The sequence below is a fragment of the Gobio gobio genome (genome assembly GCF_949357685.1).
Source record: "Gobio gobio genome assembly, chromosome: 1".
NCBI lineage: Eukaryota > Metazoa > Chordata > Actinopteri > Cypriniformes > Gobionidae > Gobio > Gobio gobio.
Genome location: NC_137097.1, coordinates 34428500 through 34452042, shown reverse-complemented (window position 1 = coordinate 34452042; position 23543 = coordinate 34428500). Strand labels below are relative to the sequence as shown.

The 23543-nt window shown below is 41.7% G+C and overlaps 1 protein-coding gene across 1 annotated transcript; it reads right to left on the bottom strand.

The window, feature by feature from the left end:
* Window positions 1-3739: 3739 nt before the first annotated feature.
* LOC307136204 (tripartite motif-containing protein 16-like) lies at window positions 3740-23280 on the bottom strand. The gene is made up of 6 exons (XM_079833003.1): window positions 22610-23280; window positions 19644-19739; window positions 19315-19548; window positions 8669-8828; window positions 5185-5232; window positions 3740-5028 (listed from the first exon to the last, which is right to left on the bottom strand). The coding sequence occupies exons 1-6, from the start codon at window positions 23180-23182 to the stop codon at window positions 4493-4495; spliced, it is 1647 nt and encodes a 548-aa protein (XP_079689129.1). The 5' UTR covers window positions 23183-23280; the 3' UTR covers window positions 3740-4492.
* Between the last annotated feature and the right edge of the window lie 263 nt (window positions 23281-23543).

Sequence of the window (23543 nt, the reverse complement as noted above, 5' to 3'; positions counted from 1 at the left end):
ACAAATAGGAAAAAGAGGCTACAATTTGCACAAGCTCACCAAAATTGGACAGCTGAAGACTGGAAAAATGTTGCCTGGTCTGATGAGTCTCGATTTCTGTTGAGACATTCAGATGGTAGAGTCAGAATTTGGAACAGAATGAGAACAGAATGAGAACATGGATCCATCATGCCTTGTTACCACTGTGCAGGCTGGTGGTGGTGGTGTAATGGTGTGGGGGATGTTTTCTTGGCACACTTTAGGCCCCTTAGTGCCAATTGGGCATCATTTAAATGCCACGGCCTACCTGAGCATTGTTTCTGACCATGTCCATCCCTTTATGACCACCATGTACCCATCCTCTGATGGCTACTTCCAGCAGGATAATGCACCATGTCACAAAGCTCGAATCATTTCAAATTGGTTTCTTGAACATGACAATGAGTTCACTGTACTAAAATGGCCCCCACAGTCACCAGATCTCAACCCAATAGAGCATCTTTGGGATGTGGTGGAACGGGAGCTTCGTGCCCTGGATGTGCATCCCACAAATCTCCATCAACAGCAAGATGCTATCCTATCAATATGGGCCAACATTTCTAAAGAATGCTTTCAGCACCTTGTTGAATCAATGCCACGTAGAATTAAGGCAGTTCTGAAGGCGAAAGGGGGTCAAACACAGTATTAGTATGATGTTCCTAATAATCCTTTAGGTGAGTGTATACTGATAATATACAACAATGCCATGGTTCAATGTCACGTTCCACGTGGTTGAGTAAGCAGTCCGATGGTGGTGATTCTTCCACTGGTTGTGCTGGGTGACAGTGCAGTGGGAAAGGAGCTGGAATCCATTTCAACAGCCTTGAACACAAAGATCTGTGGGATGCTGATCTCCTGGAGCACCAAAGGGTCCTAAAATCTGGAACACACAGATGAGGCCCTGAAGTAGGTGCAGAAGTTCCTTAATCTGGAACACGCAGACGAAGGAACCTTGAAGTGAAGGTTTTGCTCTCCTGAGCTTAACCTGATTGCAAATGTCTCTGTATGTCTTCTGCCTCTCTGGGCCAGGCACTCAGGACTTGATCAATCCGCTTTGGTCTCTCTGGCATGAAGACTCGGGACGTGCTGTAGTCGTCTAGCTGGACTAAAACTCTGAACGGTTTGTTAATGTCTCTTTCCTCACAGGCTGGAGGCTCAGAACGTGGTCGTATCTGTTGCTGACTCACAAGCTGTAGATTCAGATCCTCAGATCTTTTGTTGTCTCTCTGGAATTACCAGAGGCTCAGAACTTGGTTGATCTGTCACAGTCTCATCCTTGCAGGACTCAGACTCAGAACTTGGTTAAATGTTTGTCTCTCTCGTGGGGAGACTCAGAACATTGTTGCTCTGTCACAGTCTCATCCTTGCAGGACTCAGACTCAGAACTTGGTGAACTGTTTGTCTCTCTCAAGGAGTGTCTGTTGAAAGGGTACCTTTATCCCTTTCCGATGAGGAGGAGATTGCAATTTGGCGCGTCTCCATTCCAGTGTTGCGATTGGCTGCTGGCATCAGAGGGGGCACACAGTGTGGCCCACCCTTCTTTCCCCTGTGGAACTCATTTTCATAAAGTCTTTAAAGTGTCTTTAAAGGGGTGATGAATTGAGAAATCAACTTTCTTTTGAGCCTTTGGTATATAAAAGTTAATCGTGATATAAGAATATCCTGCAAGTTTCAGAGCTGAAAACGTCCTTGTTAGTCAAAGAAAGCTTTTATAGACACCAGTCCCAGAAAACGAGAGATCTCATAATATGTCGACCATTGACGTATCGACACAGAAGCACCACCTCAAGCCCGCCCACCGACTCGTGGAGCTAAACGATGCGGAATCAATTGTAAACAAGATAAGAGGTCGAGACTAGATTTGCAGACATATTGAGATTAAAACACAATGCTGTGCCTTCTATATTGGATCCGTCAGGAACGGTGCAACACACTTATGTGAGTAAAACATCCCTTACGAAACAAAAATATATTGCAATATACTAGAATTTATATTGCAATAATATTAGAAAATATATTTCAATGTATCAGAAACTTCCTCATATATTTGAAAATATATAGCAATATATGGATGGACAACCTATTGCTATATATTGATTCATATATTAAAAAACATTGATATACAAACAAAACTGTATTACATTATTGCATGCATGTTTATTGAAACAAAGTTTTTTTTTTTATGAGTTAAGCAAGCTCATGCATAGGTTTACAGAGAGGTTGATTAAAAATAGTCCAAATCAAATTGTGCATGACATTCATTATATGTTACATTATATAGGCATATGGATGGACCATATATGGCTATGTATTGATTCATATATTGTAAAATGGAGATGAGAGTGATATAAATTAAATTATCATTAACAGCAGAAATTCCCCAAAAAATTTTTGGAGTCTTTTTAGTCCCCCACATGACATTTCATCCTCAACATTTTATTCCTCCACATGACATTTCATCATCAACATGACATTTCAGTTTTCCACACTGTTCTCAGGTCACTGTCCCTTCAGTGTCACGGTTCATGAATACATTGTCTCACCTTCTCTGTGTGTGGTTGTGTTGGAGGCGTGGTTTCTGATTGCTGAACACTTTGATCACTTCCACCTGCTGCACTCATCACCTGGGCTATTTAGACGTAACATTCAGCTGCTGCTTTTGAAATAAACCTCATTCAGTTACTGTGAACTATATTGATGTCTTATTCAATCTACAACCCCAAATCAGAAAAAGTTGGGACAGTATGGAAAACGCAAATAAAAAAAAAAAGAAGTGATTTCTAAATTTACTTTGACTTGTGTTTCATTGCAGACAATATGAACAAAAAATATTTCATGTTTTGTCTGGTCAACTTCATGTCATTTGTAAATATGCATCCTTTCCTGTCATTTAGACCTGCAACACATTTCAAAAAAAGTTTGGACAGGAGCAATTTAGGGCTAGTAATGAGGTAAAATGGTTAAATAATGATGTGATTTGAAACATGTGATGTCAACAGGTGATTGTAATTATGATTTGGTATAAAAGCAGCATCCAAGAAAGGTCTAATCCTTTAGGAGCAAAGATGGGCCGAGGATCGCCAGTTTGCCAACAAATACGTGAGAAAATTATTGAAATGTTTAAAAACAATGTTCCTCAAAGAAAGATAGGAAGAGATTTGGATTATTATATTTAAAAATATATGACAGACATTGTACATTAGATTATTTAATATTTACCATGTATACAATATATAATATGATAATTGTATATATTATGTAATATAAATCAATATATTTAAGACATATGTTCCCATATAAATTTGATTATATTATCTTGTACATTGAGGTATATTATCAAATATAATTTTACATATATATATATATATATATATATATATATATATATATATATATATATATATATATATATATATATATATATATATATATATATATATATATATATACACACACAATGGCTCTTCCAATATATAATTTCATATAATGAGGGATATATTTCAACATACATAACAATATATTAAATAGTATAATAATATGTATTTATTCAAAATATGAAAACGGCAATAATTGCAGTATTGTCCCATATATTGCAATATATAACTTACATATATAATATATTATATATATATTATATGATATATTACTATGTAAATCTCACAATATATGGAGACACATGAAATATATTGTCACGTAATATATTGAGATATATATTTTTGTTGCATAAGGGATGTTTTTATATGTTTTAGTATTGCATTGTTACAGATTGATACGTTTGATATCTATTTATTACATAGCACGCTGCCACAGGCTCGAGAAGGTGTTATTGGTTCATTCGTGATCAGACTCGGACTTGTAATGCCAGCTCGCAAAGCCCAAAGTCCCGGGGCTATGTGTTTTTCAGACGGGCTCGCGTGCGCGTCAAGGCAGAAAGCAGCCTATTACTTATTCGTTATGATGTTTTTGAATGTAAAAACCATGTGAACATCATTAGTTGACCTCAGACAACAGTTTAAAAAAATAAAAAAGCCAGTTCATGACACCTTTAATCTATCTTAGTCATTGAATCATTGATTCAACTGATGCGCTCAAAAAGCGAAAACCGGCAATATGGTGAGTAAGTCACTTAATATTAATGGGATAGTTCACCCAAAACCGAAAATTAGCCCATCATTTACTCACCCTCAAGTCATCCTAGTTGTATATGAAATTCTGATCAGTTATATTACACAAGTCTAGGCTAATCCAAGCATTAGAATTGGATTCATAGTTGCTCTGTTTTTGAAGTCCATAAAAAGTGCATCTGCCCATCAAATAACGTGCTCCATGCGGCTCTGGGGTGTTAATAAAGGCCTTCTGAAACAAATCGATGCTTTTGTGTAAGAAAAATATCCATATTTAAAACTTTATCAAGTAAACTTTCGGCCGGCCGCCGATTTTTGCTGCTCAAAGTTTTATGGGTAAAATCTAAAGTTTATTCTGAAGCATCAACACAGTTCAGTTTCAGTGATGATTCAGACCAAACCCTAAACCCAGGATAGAGCGTCTGAGTGAATGTGGTCTGGACTGTGTGGATGAGGCTCATTGTGTCAGAGATGCTGTAGAAGGACAGAGTTCCTGCACTGTGATCCACATACACTCCTATCCTACGACTGGACACTACAGGGAGATCAGTGTGTGTGTTATTGTGCCAGAATGAGTTACTGGAGGAAGAGCAGATCAAACTCCAGGACTGATCATTATATCCAAACAAACACTCATTACCCGATCCCTTCCTGCTGATGCTATTATATGACACTGATATATACACACAACTCCCACTCCACTCTATTTCCCAGTAACAGCGTCCACACACACTCTCTCTACACAACACCTGAGAATAAACATCAAATCTGTTTGGATGATCAGGATATGGCTGCTCTGTGTTAGTGTAAGTAATCACTCTGTTCCTCTCAGACAGACAGAGACGTTTATACACTGTGTTCAGATCCAGAGTCAGCAGATGGGAATCTGATGCGAGAAAACACATCATCAGTGTCTTATATGCTGTGCAAATCATTATTTGCATGATCAATTATGAAACGCTTATCATGATTTCTTTCACCTTCTACAGGAAGAACATGAACACATTCAGTGAGTTTTCTGCTTGTTTTCTTAGTGACTTACATTGTAGGAAGTCGTTCCTGGTCTTGGGATTCATGTTGGTGAACGTGACTGTGGAAATAAACAGACATGAACAGTGTGAAGAGAAATTACAAGATAAAATACATTCATTTCTGACACATTTCTAATGTGATGCTGTATGATATTAGATGATGAAGGACTCATTTCTAATAGAAGTGGAATCTCCAGGGCCTCATTTATAAAACACACGAATCAGATTGATCCTAAAATCCATGGATTTCATCCTACGTCATGTGTCATATATATATATATATATATATATATATATATATATATATATATATATATATATATATATATATATATATATATATATATATATATATATATATATATAAACTATATATATATATATATATATGAATGTAGTGGGGTGGGAAATCCCCCCTATATTTCCCCCTGGTGGAGAACTTGAATTAGCTGCCCAGTAGATGTAGCGGTGTCAGGTTGTTCACACTGTAAACAATGCACGCATAATCTGGGATCAAAAAGTCAAACCAAAAGGTCTCTTTGGCGGACATCTAAATATCCAAAGTTTAAAATCAAAAAGTGATCAAATTATCCACATGATGAATGAATCAAATCTGGATTATTTTTGCCTATCCGAAACTTGGCTGCATAAAAATTCCCCTACTGCTGCACTTATAATTCCGGGGTACGTCTCCTACAGGAGAGATAGAACGGATGCCAAAGGGGGAGGGGTAATGATCTATGTGAGAGACAACATACAGTGCAGTGAAATACAGTGGAAAACCCCAATTGATCTGGAATGTGTTGGATTAAATTTATCTCTTGCACCTCAGATGTCTCTGTCCTATACCGACCACCATCTGCTAACAAAGACTTTTATGATAAGTTAAAGGAAATGTTAAAACAGTGTGATTTTAAAAAGGAGGTTATAGTGATGGGCGATCTTAATCTACACTGGGATGATAACAGTACAAGGAAAAAACTGCAGCAAATTATGGATGGATTTAATCTTGTCCAGATGGTTAAAGGACCAACACGGATCACAAACAATTGTAGCACCTTAATTGACTTAATCTTCACCAATCATCCGGAACGTATCACAAAATCGTACAATATGTTAACTGGCCTTTCAGATCACAACATGGTGCTGATAATAAGGAAATTAACCAGAAAGCGATTTGCAGCTTATTCCGGAAAAAATGAGTTCATCGGCATTCCAAGGAGCAAACAGGAAGAATTTCATACAGCAGTAAGAAATATGAACTGGGACACTCTATTATTGGACAATGATTTGGAAATAATTAGTCAGAAATTCACTGAATGCCTACAAACAAAAATTAATGAATTTGCAGTGACAATTAAACTCAAAAATAGAAAGTGTTCTCTTCCCTGGATCAGTGATGATATCAGAAAATTAATGAAAGACAGAGACAATGCCCTTAAAAAAGCCATAAAATCCAAATTACCTTGTGAGAGACAAAAATTTGCTTTGTTACGGAATAAAGTGACAAGACAAATACGAAAAGCAAAGGCAGACTTTTTTATTACAATCATTAAAAACTGCATGTCATGGAAACTCAAAAGTGATTTGGGAACAGATCAATAAACTAACAGGTAAAACTTCTTCTAGTAACAATTCAATAAAGTTAAAGAATAATGGCATGCTTTTACAGGATCCATCTGCCGTGGCACAGACATTTAATGAGTATTTTGTTGATTCTGTTGATACCATAGCCAAAAGTTTCCCTGTGGAATGTAACAACTTACCTGTCATGAGTTCAGATTTGTTAATTGAGCCTCCACTATATCCAAAATCTGTTTCTATATCCGATATGGAAAAGGCAATTACACAGCTTAAGTCTTCAAGAGCAAAAGACGTGTATAGGATGGACACACTCATGCTAAAACAAATAGGTCAGCCAATTATGGGTCCACTAACACATATTATTAATGTGTCATTAGATCAAGGGAAATTTTCAATGCAGTTTGGCTTTAGGGCTAATCATTCTACGGAGACAGCAACATGTTATTTTCTGGAAAAGGTTAAATCAAATATGGACAAAGGAAGGTTAGTGGGAGCTATTTTTTTGGATTTTCGCAAAGCTTTTGATACAGTTAACCATTCAGTTTTACTGCACAAACTTCATGCATTTAATTTCTCGTCCAAATTCATTAGCCTCATTAATTCATACCTTTTATCTCGTTCACAAAGCGTAAGAATTAACCAATATAACTCTACACCCTTACTATTATCTACTGGTGTTCCACAGGGTTCAATTATCGGTCCAATCCTTTTTAGTTTATATATTAACGATTTACCATCTTTGTGTAAGAACTGTGACACTTTGATGTATGCAGACGATACAGTTATTTTGGCCTATGGAAAATCTACTAAGGAAGTTGCCTCAAAACTAACAGAGGCCATGTCATTGATCTCAATTTGGCTTGAACAATCCTGTCTGCAATTGAACATATCTAAAACAGTTTCCATGTTCATGTTCGACGTGCAGAACAGGCTTGCTTCCAGCTCTGAGCGGTGTAAGCTTATCTTTAATGACAAGACACACGGCCCCCGGATCACGCTGCTGTTTTGTTTCTATTGTTGGATGTTGTTTTATTTTCATTAATGTTTTTGTTTTGTGGTATTTGATTTTATTAATAATTGTTATAATCGGTGTGATTAGATTTTTTTTCTTTGTTTACACAATTTGTATTTTGTAGACGAAGTGCTTCCCATTGGGGAAGTTTACTGAAGAACAAGCAACTGTTGATTTATAAAGTTTTCTTATTTTTGGTATTTGTAATTAATACAAGCGGTCTCTTGTGGCCAATGGTATAAAAAAGGGGGTACTTTGCCCACCTCTCTTGTTGGGGTGTAGTGTTTAAAGGGTTAGTTCACCCAAAAATGAAAATTCTGTCATTAATTACTCACCCTCATGTCGTTCGACACCCGTAAGACCTCCGTTCATATTCGTAACACAAATGAAGATATTTTTGTTGAAAGCTGATGTCTTAGAAAGGCTTCAGATAGGCCTCCATTGGCATTCAGTACATTTACACTCCCAAGACCCATAAAAGGCACTTAAAACGTCGTTACAAAGTCCATCTCACCACAGTGACTCTACAATAATTTTACGATGCGACGACTAGTTTTTGTGCGCAAAAAAAAATTAAAATAACACCTTTATCCAACTTGTTCTTGTCTTCCGTGTGTGCCTCCACGACGCATGCGCGAGAATATGACGCAGATCCGGCGTTCGGACCCAGAAGCGATTTGTTTACAAGCAGAGGAAGACGCGCGTATCTCAGCTGTTGAATTCTACATTGATCGTGCTTTAGGTCTCGGCGTAGTTCTCAAAATGGGGTTAAAGTGTGCATTTCATGGATTCCCGAACCCCGACGCTACGTCATATTCTCGCGTCCAGGTCTCTCTAGGTCCAATTAAGGGCTGTAATATGAAGGTCCCTTGAGGGATAAAGGAGGCGCAGGACTTTACCTCTGTCAGAGATCTTCTTGATCTCCTCTTTGCAGAAATCCTCCAATTTGTCTCTCAGCTGACAGACAGATTCTCTCATGCCATCAAAAGAGGAGAGAGGACTGAAGGGAACGTCGGGTTCGTCTGTAGATTCAGGAGGTGCTGAGAGAGACTGGAAACTCTACAGAAAACAGAAATCAAAACTCATCAGCTCCACACTGACCAGCCAATAACCTCCTCCACTATATCAGATCTGAGCGGCTCTTGTTGACTTGACTTATCTTCAGTGACTTGCCTCAATCCAGCACTTTCACACAATCAGCTTCATTCTTGTACAAATTATAACTTCTAATTTGACATAATTACAAAGTGTCTACTTAAGTGTATTAAGAAACATAGTCATGAAAGTGTATCTCTTTAAGTGCACTTAAGCTGTCTTTTATTTCATTAAAATTATATTATCTGCAAGTCCAGTTATTTAAAAAATATATACTTTTAAGATTTGGAGTAATTAATAACAAGTGCACATTAAGCACACTTCTTTTTCATAAGGGACACATAAAACATAAAACATCATGTTAAAAAGATTTGAGGAAAAGCAGTTCAAAGGCTGTGAGGATTGACCCTTGTTTGTAACTTTTGACTGGTTAGTGGCACTGAAACTTCACACTTAAGGCACAATCCCAAGATCAGGTTTTAATAAGCATTGTTAATATACAGCCTCACCAAAAGGAAAAATTTGTTAACAGGGTTCCCTTTCAGTCGGTCACTACGACGTACGTCGGTAATACCGACGAATTGGAATCACTTCAGAGAGCCCCTATCAGCTTCGAGAACTTAAGAACAGGCCAATGAACAATTGGCGTGCGAGATTTGCATCTCGCGCCCCGCCCTGCGGGTATAAACAGGAAGCGAGAGCACCGCACTGACGTCATTCACTTCGGAGCCGAACCGGCGTTTTGAAGTACGGACTGCTTTCCTGATTAACTCAGCGAAGAGACAGAGAACAGAGAAGAGGATCGTGTGTTGGTGTGACGGCACTTTCCAGCGGGACCGCGAACTCAAGCTGCAAGGAACAACTGCTGTTATCACAGCACCTGTTGGTATCGGTGGGCGTTCCATTGAGAGCAAACACAGGCTGCACTATCCCCTGTGTGTTGCCGCGGTTTCCCTGGGTGCTTCAGCACTCTCTAAAAGAGCGTTTCCTCACAAAAAGAGCAACACGGGTGTGACTGCATCTTTTTCAAGATGTCATTCCACCCGTGCGTTTCTGGATGCGGTCGTTCCCTCTCGCCCGCTGACGGCCACACTCACTGCATCACGTGCCTGGGCTTACAGCACGCTGAAGCGGCGTTTGTGAATAGTTCGTGTTCTCACTGCGGGAACATGACTATTGCGGTGCTTAGATCTAGACTCACCTACCTCCGGGAAGGCGGAGTCCCCCTCCCCATACCTCGATCTAGAGCTATCCCTAACCAGGATAGACCTACTTCGACGGATGACCGGGGTGATCTGAGGATAACGTTCAGGACAAACCCGCCTAGTGTCCCTACGCAGGTCCCTGAACCCTCACAAGTACCGCTGCCGGTGGCGCCACCGGAAGAGATCGCTGGTCCCGCCCACGGGCGCCCAGTCATCTCTTTCTGAGCGCCCGCGGACGAGCAGATGTCGATCGCAGCATCAGAGGGGGAGTTCCAGTCCTCGGAGGATGAGGACTCAGCTGTACTGCCTCCCTCTTGGAGAGTGGCAACGGTTGAGTCCGACCCCGAGTTGACGGCTATGCTTTCCCGGGCCGCCGAAAAGGTCGGGCTTGTGTGGAACCCTCCACCACGTCCCGAACCTTCTAGGTTGGATGATTTTTTTCCTGGGGGGGGGGGGTCGCGCTGGTTCTCAGCGTCCCGCCCCAGTGCCATTCTTCCCGGAGGTGCATGAGGAGCTTTCCAGGTCGTGGACGACACCCTTCAGTGCCAGAAACAGACCTGGAGGCTCCTCCCTCCTCACTACCCTTGACGGTGGACAGGCCAAGGGTTACGAGAGGATCCCGCCAGTCGAACGCGTCGTCGCGATGCAGCTGCGTCCGGCGACCGCCTCCGAGTGGCGTGGTGATCCTCGTCTCCCGTCCAAAGCCTGTAGACTTTTGTCCAGTCTGACTGCGAAGGCCTACAGGTCCTGCGGACAGGCCGCGTCTGCCTTGCATGCCATGGCATTGCTCCAGGTGCACCAGGCCCAGGCACTCATGGACATGCACGAGGGTAGGTCTGACCCAGAGCTCCTCCGGGAGCTCCGGGCGGTGACGGACCTCGCCCTCCGGGCGACGAAAGTTACCGCCCGTTCCGTGGGTCAGGCGATGTCCATCTTAGTGGTCCAGGAACGGCATCTCTGGCTCAACCTGGCCGACATGAGGGAGACTGACAAGAACCGGTTCCTGGACTCCCCCATATCGTCGGCCGGGTTGTTCGGCGACGCGGTCGAGAATTTTGCCCAGCAATTCTCGGCCGCCCAGAAGCAGACGGAGGCCATAAAACACATCCTGCACCGGCGGCCCGCTGCTGCCTCCACCCAGCCGCCGGCTGCAGCACCTCCGCCTGCCCGTCGCCGAGGACGTCCTCCTGCGGCCGCCCCCGCTCCCGCCCCAGCCCAGCAGCAGCCTTCCACCGGCCGTGGGCGTGGAGCCGGTCGCGGGAAGAACGTCCAGCCCGCTCAGGCCGCTGCCAAGCCAGGTGGCAAGCGTCGTCGGAAGAGACCCTGAGACGGGCCGCCCAGAGATGGAGGAAACTGCTCTTCAGGAGATGGCTGCAGCACCACTCCAACACCAGTAACAGCTCTTCGTCTGTTACGGAGGACAGCAGAAGGGAAAGGCTGTCTCCAAGCAGAGGATGGCCCACTGGATAGTGGATGCCATCGTCTTGGCGTATGAATCCCAAGACGTGCCCTGCCCGCTCAGGGTTAGAGCTCACTCCACCAGGGGTGTAGCTTCTTCCTGGGCGCTGGCTCGTGGCGCCTCGCTGACAGACATTTGTAGAGCTGCGGGCTGGGCGACACCTAACACGTTCGCTAGGTTTTATAGCCTGCGTGTAGAGCCGGTGGCTTCTCGTGTGCTCGCTTCCCATAGTCAGCTTCACTGAAGTGCCCGTTCTAGTGTCGGCTTGCTGCGCCATTCCCTTCCCCTGGAACGGATACGTGCGCTTATTTTCTCCAGTCGAGTTCCCCAGGATTGGCGAACCCTGTTGAGTCCTCCGCACCCCTCGGCAGTCGGATGTTGCGGAGCGTCCGACGCCAGGTCTGGCACTCGTATGCATTGGTGGAACTTGTGTCAGGCTGGGTTCCGTATGTCGTGACCCCTACGGCGGTCCCATACGTGTATTTTCCACGGTACAGCTCCCTACGGCGAGCTTGTGTCTTTCCCTTGGCAGAGTTCCTCTGCCGTCTCAGTACGGTGTCGTCCCCCGCCTGCATTAGGCCGGGGCCACCCCTGGGACTTTCGTATGTTGAGCTGCCCACGGCCAGCCCATACGTTTCTTCCACATGGTAACGTCCCTCTGGGCATGATGTGGCTCCCGCAGCGTCCTTCGGGCACGCTTTCCCAGCGTTATCCAATCAGTCTGCTGAATGGGTCTTGCGGAACAGCAGTATGACTCATCTGGCGTGAATCTCCCCGCCCGCTTCAGAACGGGGTCTGAGGGGCTCTCGCTGGGCGCTGGTAGTGGTAGTAACTGTGGCGCTTTCCATAGGGATCCCAATTCGTCGGTATTACCGACATACGTCGTAGTGACCGACTGAAAGGGAACGTCTCGGTTACGTATGGTAACCCTCGTTCCCTGAAGGAGGGAACGGAGACGTACGTCCCGTCGCCACAGTTCCTTCCATCACTGCATGGCCGAGTCACTGGTTCGGCTCCTCAGTGAAAAACGTCAGTGCGGTGCTCTCGCTTCCTGTTTATACCCGCGGCGCGGGGCGGGGCGCGAGATGCAAATCTCGCACGGCAATTGTTCATTGGCCTGTTCTTAAGTTCTCGAAGCTGATAGGGGCTCTCTGAAGTGATCCCAATTCGTCGGTATTACCGACGTACGTCTCCGTTCCCTCCTTCAGGGAACGAGGGTTACCATACGTAACCGAGACGTTTTCCACCTAATAATTTATTCCAGAAAAATGTTTCCTGTGGGATTTCAGGGCTTTGTAAGTGTTGTCTCTTTAAACAGAAGATGATCAGATGAGAGTCTGACTGATGATTATATGATAACACAACACTTGACTGAATCTGACTCAATACCTGACAACATCTCAGTCAACGGCTCAATCTGCTCTCATGAGATGTTTCTCTGTCATAGCAGATCTTGCTCAAGTCCACGATGATCCTGTTCTTCTAGATCTCTGTTACCTGCAGGAGCGGTTCTAGGATTTCACCCTTATAGGGGGGCTTAGCCCTCCCTGCTGATAACACTACTGAGTGTTATGGCTGTGTATTGCAGAATGTCGATAGCACAAATATAAAGGATAGCACAAATGTGCTCATAGCTGAATTGCAGTAGTTTAAATAAACCTAAAATTACAAATTGTACAGTCTTTGTTTTATTGCTTATGATGTGTTACTTTTAATCTTTTCACTCATATTTACTTTTTTTTTAGACAATGCCATTATTTGTATAATTAATTAATTAATTAATTAATTAATTAATTTTTCATTCATATTTTTTTTCTGTAGTACCAAAATTGGTTTTGAGAAGCATTTGGTTTTGAGAATTTCATTAGCATTGGTATGACGTGTTGAATTGTAGTATTGTGAGAAAACAGTATATACAAACCAACACAACCACACTCTTCATTAATGTCAACTCGGTGGCATTAATCAGTGTTAATGCCTCAGTGAGTAGTGAACACACACACTGCAAACCTTGAAAAAGATAAGCCCTACATCTCAATGTGCATAGCTATACTATCTGCCCTAAATAGTATTGAAAATTACTAATGTCACATACTATTTAGGATGGATAGGACACAGGCAAGCACTAAGGGAGCATTGCAATATAACCACATATTTATAATAAAATAAATTCGAACCATGCCTACTGTTATTATTAATATACTTGTTTTTTATAATTGCCTGTAATTTTAAATAGCCTACATTACAAATACATCTTTTTTAATTAAATTAGGTGCCTCTCCTCCCTGTTTCCTCTCCATCTCTGTACATCTCTGCTGGTGCCATTGTTTGTAAAAATGTATACGTCTATTCAAGTCTACTATCATTACGAGCATTTATAACGTCACATGCCTGCACGTTGCACTTGTATCGTTGCACTGAATGGCTATTAGCTGTGAGAAGAAGGTGTCAGTCAATGTATTGGACAAAACAGCGACCATTAATGTAAAAGAAACGAAGTTGCTTATTATATTTTCCTAACAAGCAACCACATTTTTACGTCTGAGTACTGAGTTCTTAAAGAGGTCATGAATTGAGAAATCAACTTTCCCTTGAGCTTTTGGGCAACAAACTGCAATGAAGCATCACACTAATGTGAGTAAAAAATGTTTTATATATATATATATATTTATATATATATATATTTATATATATATATATATATATATATATATATATATATATATATATATATATATATATATATATATATATGTGATAGTATTGCATTGTTACAGATTGTTTGATATCTGTGTACGTGTCTAACAGAACACACCTTAGCACGCTGTCACAGGCTGGAGATTTCTTTATTTGTGGTGTTCTTGGTTCATTACTGTCTTGATGTGCGTTGTTCACTCTCTTGACTCGATATTTAAAGGGTGCGTGCGCGCGTGTGTGTGTACGGTTCACGGTTATATTCATTGAATGGGCGGGCCAAGTAACGTTAATAAAAAAATATATAATTCCAATCAATCGTGAGTGGATGAGAGAATCATTGTGTTTTTTTGATAAGACCATTTTGCAAGCCCTGGCTGTGGCCTGGGTGATTTATTCCGGTTGTTTGCTACATGCTGTCACTGAAAGGGCAGAATGAGAATGAGCAGAAGCTCATTAAATATGCAAATCTTATCCAATCCTAGCCGTGGGCATTTACTTCCAAGTCGTCAATGCAGCACGCCCATCAAAACTGAGCATGTTTTGAGAGAGCCTCAAAACCAGATCAGAAAATAGCCTATTACTTATTCATTATGATGTTTTTGAATGTAAAAACGACGCAAACGCAATAAGTTGACCTCAGACAACAGTATAAAATTTTTTAAAAAGCCAGTTCATGACCCCTTTAAAGGAGAAGTTCACTTTCAAATTAAAACCAGCCCATGACTTACTCACCCTCAAGCCATCCTAGATGAAGGAAGTCATATACACCTAGGATGGCTTGAGGGTAAGTCATGGGCTGGTTAATTTGAAAGTGAACTTCTCCTTTAAGATTATCTTAAAGGGGTCATAGAATGGTACATGCACTTTTACAAGTTGATTATACGGAAATGTGTGTTGGCAGTGCCTGTACACAACCATCCTATAATGATAAAAATACATCCAGTGTTTTTTTTTAATCTCCTTATATATTTTCCCCTGTCTCAAATCGAGCCGTCTGATCGTGTGACGTTACACGGTGTACGCCCCTGCTAAGATTGTTGATTGACAGCAGCGTTTCAACACAGACCCGCCCTGAGCGAGCTGTCATCAGTCCGCCATTGTTGATACTCTGGAGCAGAATGGCGTCTAAGCGATTGTGGTGTTGTGTTGTTGGGTGTAATAACGAACACAGCAGTCATTTTGATGTTCCTAAATCCGAACCGCTGAAGACCCAGTGGCTGCTGAGTTTTGTTTTAGAAGGGAGTATTCCCCCCGATCAACGTCAATGTTTGCACGAATCATTTCTCAGCAGACTGCTTTATAAACGAGCGTCAGTATAAAGAAGGTTTTGCTAATAAGCTGCTCTTGAAAAAAGGATCGTGTTCCTGCTGCACCTCAGGAAGATGTGAGTGTAACGTTTTATTAACCTTTATATTAATCTTTGCAAATCGCTTGCACGCTTCACGATGAATGAGGCTAAAGTTTACAGGGTAAGTTACATTACGGCATGCTTTCTGTGTATGACGTTCTCAATATAATTCATAATCCCACAACGTGTTATGTTTGTTATTACAAACTGTACTCGGGTGATAAAGTTAACGTGGTAACACTACACTAAGCTTACTTTTGTACATGGTTTATAACGGTGTCTGTTACTGATTAAGAAGTAATGTAAAAAAAAAAATCTTATAACATAACATCAATCTGTCAATGAACTAACACATCAGTAAACACATAGCAACTACACTACTCTGTCGGTACAAAGATAGATCAAAGTGACATGACGTTAACCAACCATTCAGAAACGTTCGTCATCTGTTCCTGGTCTGACTCCGGTTCAAATTGATAAGGTTGCTCAGATGTGTCCTCAGAGACTCCCGTTGCCATTATTTCACGAAAATATACCCTCAAATGTTGTCAAGGCAACACTCCACGTGTGTTGTGGTGTTGTGTCGGGTCGAACCGAACGCCCCACAGAGCAGAGGGGGCGGGGTGAGCAAAGCTCATTATCATTTAAAGTCACATACACTGAAATGACTTGCTGAAAACTGAGCTGGTTTTGACCAGGTAAAATGAGTGTTTTCTTACAATACTAATGATAATTTTTAATTAAAGTATATTACAAACTTTTCATTTAGACACTAAAGAATCATATTAACTTGTACAAAAATGTCATTCTATGACCCCTTTAAGACGTACTAAAGAATTTTAGTATATAAAATAGCCTACAAAAATAGTGCTCAAAAATTGAGCACTTTAAATACATTATCGAAGTGTTGTGTACTTTTTTTTTACCCGCGATCTCATTACACGATTGCTTTGGTTTGAATAGTGTGACCAAGCAATGCTGAAATAAACTGGATGATGATGATTAACTAGAGTAGGCCTACGAACTGAGAATTCATTCTCACCATTTATTACCTCGCTTCAGTAAATCACATCCACGATTTAACTGAATGAAAACAATACAAATTCTTAACTAGTGGCTAGTTTGCCTATAGCAAACTTATATTTTGTCCGCATATGTGCTGGGCTCCATACTGTGGAAAGCTAATTTGGGATGGCGCATTACCATAGACATTGTATACATTTCATGCATTAATGCACGCTAATCAATTTTAAAAATCACAGAAAATACCTTCTATAACATCCTATGGCGAGACGTCATGAAAGTCATTTAGGCTTGTTTGCGATGCACTTCGCCTCACCCTGAAATTCAGCCGAGACTAGGCGGCTGCATGCAGTGAGGGGAGGAGGGAAAAAAGTGCAGGCTCTGTTGCTGATAAACTGGATGTAATTTAAGTTCTGTTGCTTTTATATAAAAAATAAATATGATGCGCATGACACCCAAAGTTTTTGTTATTTATTTCCATTCGAAAGAATGTTTGTCAATAATTTTTACTTGAATTACATGTTTTTATATATATTTTTTATAAATATGACAACTATCACATAACCCACAGAGAGATCGCACTTGTTAGAGAGTTTGGGAATATTCACACATAATTTATATACACATAAAAACATGATATCAGAGTTTTAAAATCAAACATTTTGAAAGAGAACCATACATCACGGTTGTTTGAACCAATAAGCATTAAACTGTGTCATCAGCAGTGTTGCCACAGTTACTTTGAAAAAGTAACTTAGTTACTTTACAGATTACTTGATTTTAAAAGTAACTAAGTTACTTTACAGATTACTTGATTTTAAAAGTAACTAAGTTAGATTACAAGTTACTTTATTAGTTACATTCATCAGTTGCCGACAACACCTCTGCAGCCTCAACATAAAAATGACAACCGTTTTTGCCTACACTTTATTGGAAGTGCATTTTTAATAGTAACGTCAACAATGTATCTCCTGAAATTGTATCTCCAAAAAAAATATTTTGACTAATTTTATAAAATCTAAACAGGTTAATGAAAAGGTACAAATTACTTTGTGTTCTTATTAAATACATTTATGAAAAACAATTTATATTTAATTTTTTAATTTATATTTATATTTGAATGTAAATAATTATATGGGCCTACACAAATAATATAAAATTACAAGATTTATAGTTTATTGTAAACCTGATGTGCAGCTCTGTAAAGGGACAACAATTATATGATCGATACGTGAGAACAATATATTTTTTAATAATCTTTAAGTGCACAAAACTATGAAAATATATGAAACGCTTCAAAACAGAGCGGCAACAAAGCGCTTATGCGCATCCCGGGTGCAGAATGATGCGCTTAAAGCAACATGGAATCAGAGGGCGCAGTGCAGCGCGAGTGCACATTGAAAAGTTCACGGCATAAAGAGAAGATGAGTGTTGAGCCCACAAATCCTAGTCTACTATGTAGCCTATATCGGTCCAAACATTCACTGATTATTTGTTTCTTCACAGTTTTAAATTCCGGTTATTGTGCGTGTGATGCTAATTAATAGTCCTTGTGTTGTCACCTGGGTAGCTCGAGCACAACATCTTTTAGAAACCGCTAGATAAACTCCAGCAAGATAAATTATTTTATCAACATATCAAGTATTATAACGGGAATATATCATATGGAGTGAACTTTACCGTGCTGCTGCTGCTGACTGTAACCGAACGCGACGCGCAGTTTTGCTGAACGGAGAATGACAGAGCAGCGGAGGAAAGACATTCAGCTATGGAATGGCTTTAGATGACTTTGTAAGCTGCTAGCAAATAATAATATGCGAATAATGATTGCTGAAGGATAATGTGACAATATATATTTCTGATGATTATTTAATTATCACGACATGCCTAATCTGAGCAAGTGACTGCCTGTCTTGAGTTTTGTCGACAGACGGAGCGGCCGCCTCGTAATTCTCCTCTATGCAGGAAAACCCCTGCTGAGACTCAACAAGAAAGCAAAAATATATATTTTTAGTAAGGAAAATGACAAAAATAGTAACGCACAGTGACTTGGATAAGTTACTTTAATCTGATTACTGGTTTGGAAATAGTAACGCGTTAGATTACTCGTTACTGGAAAAAAGTAGTCAGATTAGAGTAACGCGTTACTAAGTAACGCGTTACTGGCATCACTGGTCATCAGCAAGTCGTTTCCCATCATGCTTTTGATCAGCGCAGTCGTTGGAGAGCAACTGCGCCCAACTACAGATTCCGACAAGTCCGCCTTGCCATCGGAGAGTTTTTTGACACACGTCAGCATGACATCAGAGCAATCGGACCACACTTGGACACATTTTTAACTGGCATGCATCTCGCGGTGATCACCGGTGATCGGTTCTGCGCAGATTTTGCTAATCTCAAACGAGCCTATTTATTTTACATCGTCTCCCGCCTCTGGCTGACATGCAGCACAAGCGTTGCACTTCTGACGAAGAGCTATCACGACATGCATGCGCAGAAAAGCAAAGAGAATACATTTTTTTTTTATAAAAAAAACTTGAAGTCTTTATTTAATCAACATGTCCTGCATTTCTTATTGTCATTTTTATTTTAAAAAGTAAAAATTACACTTTCAATAAATTTTGATAACATGATAGTTGATAGTTTTAGGGGGGCTGGCATGAAAGACAGGGGGGCTAAAGCCCCCCCTAAAAAGGGTCTAGAACCGCCCCTGGTTACCTGCAGGAAATGGATGTGGTGGTGTGTGTGTGAAAGCTGCTCCAGCTCAGCATCTCTCCTCCTCAGATCATTGATCTCCTGCTCCAGTCGCTCCAGTTGTCCTTCAGCTCGACTCACTTCAGTCTTTTCCTGATCTCTGATCTGCTGTGTGACCTCAGAGCAGCTTCTCTCAATGGAGCGGATGAGCTCAGTAAAGATCCTCTCACTGGCCTCCACTGCTGTCTGTGCAGAGCGCTGTCAGGACACACATCACAATCACACAGTGGCTTCAGTGGGACTGACAGAGACACACTGAGACGTCTCAAACTTCTCTTCTTCTCCAGACTCACCTTATGAGACTCCACAGCCTCTCTCAGCTGCTGAAAGTCTTTCTGTCTCTGCTGGATTCTCTGACGGATCTTCATCTGCGTCTCCTTCAGCTGTTTCTGGAGGACAAACCAACAACAGGAAATGACACATTTAACTTCTGTCACACAAAAATTAAAGCTACATGAATCTAGAATTGGTGAAGTGGTTAAAGACCTAGTATGGGAACACGTTATACTCGCAGCTCAACAGCGGAGACTGCCAGCCACCAGCCCACATGATCTGTCAGTGGTGGCTCCTGCCAGCCAGTTGAAGATTGAACCCCTACTGCTGAAATGTTAGCAGTATTTCATCAGTGCCTAGTTTGATATGAATACTTCAACCTAAAGTTTTAATTCTGTCATCATTTACTCGTCCTCATGTCGTTCCAAACCTGTATGACTTTCTGTCTATTGTGGGTGTCACACATCTGTCTGTTTGTAAGGACTTTTCTGTTGGTTTTGATTTGTCACATGTTCCTTTTTCCCTGCCATTTCTGTGTTTCCTTGGTTACCATCATTAGTCAAGTTTAGTTCAGCTGTGTCTAGTTAATTATCATGTTTCTGTTCGCTATTTAAGTTCCTCTCTTTTCCTTGATTCTTTGTCTTGTAACTGTTATGTTAGAGTGTGTTCCTGAGAGTTTAAATTAAAGTTTGTTCAATTCGCAATCTTCAGTTTGTTCCTGCACGACGACACACTGTGACCGAATACCAGACTGAACAAACTGCAGCAGGATGGATTTATCAGAACTGCCAAGGACAGTGGTCTCAGTGCCTCCTAGTTCAACTGCTGCAGATATTCAGAACTGGACGGAAGACTATCTGCTCGACATTCAGCAGGGTGGTAGGCCTTTGTAGGAGTATGTGGAGGAGTTTCTGCATCTTTCCCATCTGGTGAGCTGGGGTGATACTATGATTAATGCCTGCTTCCAGATGGGACTGGATGATGATCGTTTTTGATTCCTGTCTCCTGGTGATTGTTATAGGTCTGTAGCGGACTTTAACTATGTCCTCAATTTATGTGGTTCTGATTTCCTTGTTGAAGTAGCTAAGGAAAATCATCATTCAGTTCCTATCCGGAAGCATGTGATCGCTCCAGCTCACCCCAAGCCAGTACCCTCCACATGCCTCTCCAAGGGTCTTCCCTCCTGGCCACCCGTGTTTCCAAGGGCCCGGAAACATGTCTCCAACAGCCAGGACCTAGGTTGCAAAATTAATGGATCCTGCATTTACATCCGTCCGGGCAGCTTTGAAATCCGCTTTCCTTCCCTGGTCCTCAGCCCCAAGACCCAATGTAACCTTCAGCCCAGAGAAAGTGACGTCCCCCGTCTCCATCCAGAGCCAAGCGACATCTCCAGCCCCAGACCAGCGTCCAGAGAGGGCTCCAGCCCCAGACCAGCGTCCAGAGAGGGCTCCAGCCCCAGACCAGCATCCAGCGAGGGCTCCAGCACCAGACCAGCGTCCAGCGAGGGCTCCAGCCCCAGACCAGCGACCAGCATCCAGCGAGGGCTCCAGCCCCAGACCAGCATCCTGCGAGGACTTCAGCCCCAGACCAGCGTCCAGAGAGGGCTCCAGCCCCAGACCAGCGTCCAGAGAGGGCTCCAGCCCCAGACCAGCGTCCAGCGAGGGCTCCAGCACCAGACCAGCGTCCAGCGAGGGCTCCAGCCCCAGACCAGCGACCAGCATCCAGCGAGGGCTCCAGCCCCAGACCAGCATCCTGCGAGGACTTCAGCCCCAGACCAGCGTCCAGAGAGGGCTCCAGCCCCAAACCAGCATCCAGCGAGGGCTCCAGTCCCAGACCAGAGTCCAGAGGTTTCAGCGCTGCCAATTCAAATGATCACAGTGCCTCCTTTCTCCGGTGCCTCCGTGGTCTCCTGAGCCAGAGTCCTGCACAGGTCCGATTTTGAAAACCCGCACCCGCCTGTACCCGCAGTGCTTAAACCCGCATCCGACCCGTTTTCCGATAACAGCATTAAATAAAATCCGCACCCCACCCGACCCGCTTAAAATAGAACCGACACCCGACCCGCATTCATGTCTGTTTGTTAGGTCTTTCAGTTGTGTTTTGATTCTGTCACGTGTTCCTTTGTCTTAGTTTCCCGCCACTTGTCTGTTTCCTAGGTTACCCTCGCTAGTTAAGTTCTGTTCAGCTGTGTTTAATTATCTTGTTTCTGTCTCCTATTTAAGTTCCTCTTGTTCCCTCAGTCTTTGTCTCGTCACTGTTATGTTACCTGGATATGTTGGAGTATTTTTCCCTGCCTTTTGTTTGTTCCTGAGCATTATTAAAGTTTAAGTTTGCATTCTGAGCTTCTGAATCTTCAGCCTGTTCCTGTGCACACCCAGACTGTTACAGTGGGAAACAACTGAAGATATTTTTTAATAATGTCTCGGCTGTTTAGAGGCCAAATAAAATATTATGACATGTTAATAACATCAAACCTCATTGGTTCTTGCATTTCAGTCATCATCATGTCATAACACAAGTATCAGTGATTATGTAATTTCATAATTCTATAGAGTTAAATTGAAATATTAAATGTTAATAAAATCTTTTAAGTAAAACGTAATTTGACATTATTACAAAGTACTTTATTATATAATATAAAGTCAAAGTTTACTCCCTTAAAGTGCACTTAAGTGGCCTTTTATTTAATTAACATTATTATCTGCAAGTATAGTTTATTTTATTATACCTTTAATTTGAAATACACGTCAATACAATTAAGCGCACTTATTTTTAACCTAGTTAAGAGTTTTTTTTTCTCCTTTTTGGAGCTTGAAACTTTTCTACCCCATTGACTTTCAATGTATAAAGTAAAATAGATGAGACATTCTTCAAAATATCATCTTTTACTGAAGAAAGTCAGTCAAACCAGTTTGAATTGGCATGACGGTAAGTAAATGAAGACAGCACTTTCATTTCTGCGTGATCAGTCGATCTCAGTTCATACCTGTTTCTCTGTCCTCTGTGCCTCAGTCGATTCAGTGTTGTGGTTTTTATGTTCACTCTCCATACACCACACACAGATGCACTGTTGATCAGTGATACAGTACATCTCTAGCTCTTTATCATGTTTACGGCAGATCATGTCCTGCAGTCGTCCAGTGGCATCAATCACTTTGTGTGGCTTACGAGAGTGAAATTCCTCATGGCGGTCAAAATGAGTTTGACAGAAAGATTCCTGACACACCAGACAGGACTTGATGGCTTTGTATTTTCTTTCAGTACAGACGTCACACTCCACATCTCCAGCTCCAGCATAACATTCAGCAGGAAGTTTAGTCTTCTTCAGTTTCTCCACCAGTTCAGCCAGAATGGTGTTCTTACCTAAAGCAGGTCTTGGACTGAAGGTCTCTCTGCACTGAGGGCAGCTGTAGATTCTCTTCTCATTCTCCTGATCCCAGCAGTCTGTAATACAGATCTTACAGTAACTGTGTCCACAGTGGATGGTCACTGGATCCTTCAGGAGATCCAGACACACTGGACACATGAACTCATCCTGAGAAAATCTGGCTTCTGCCATTTTACTGCATGAATACAGAGAGACACAAACAAACAACAGCTCAACAGTACTTCAGTCTTTGTTTCCCTGAACTGAGGAGTTGAAGTAGTTCCTGCTTCTGTGTTTGAGTGACGTGTGTAAAACAGGTGTGTCTGTAAAGCAGCTTCCTCATTCCTGGTCACAGAGAGTCACTTTCCTGCTGTGTTTATGTGTCAAAAATATTGTAATTACAAGTTCTGAGCACATGTTTTATTTACTTCATTCTAGACTCTAGATGATGATCTTCTTCAGACTGGAAATTGGGGCAAAAATCTGAAGTCATGTAGTGCATTTTTTGTATAGCACTTTTCACAATGCTTATTGATTCAAAGCAGCTTTATAG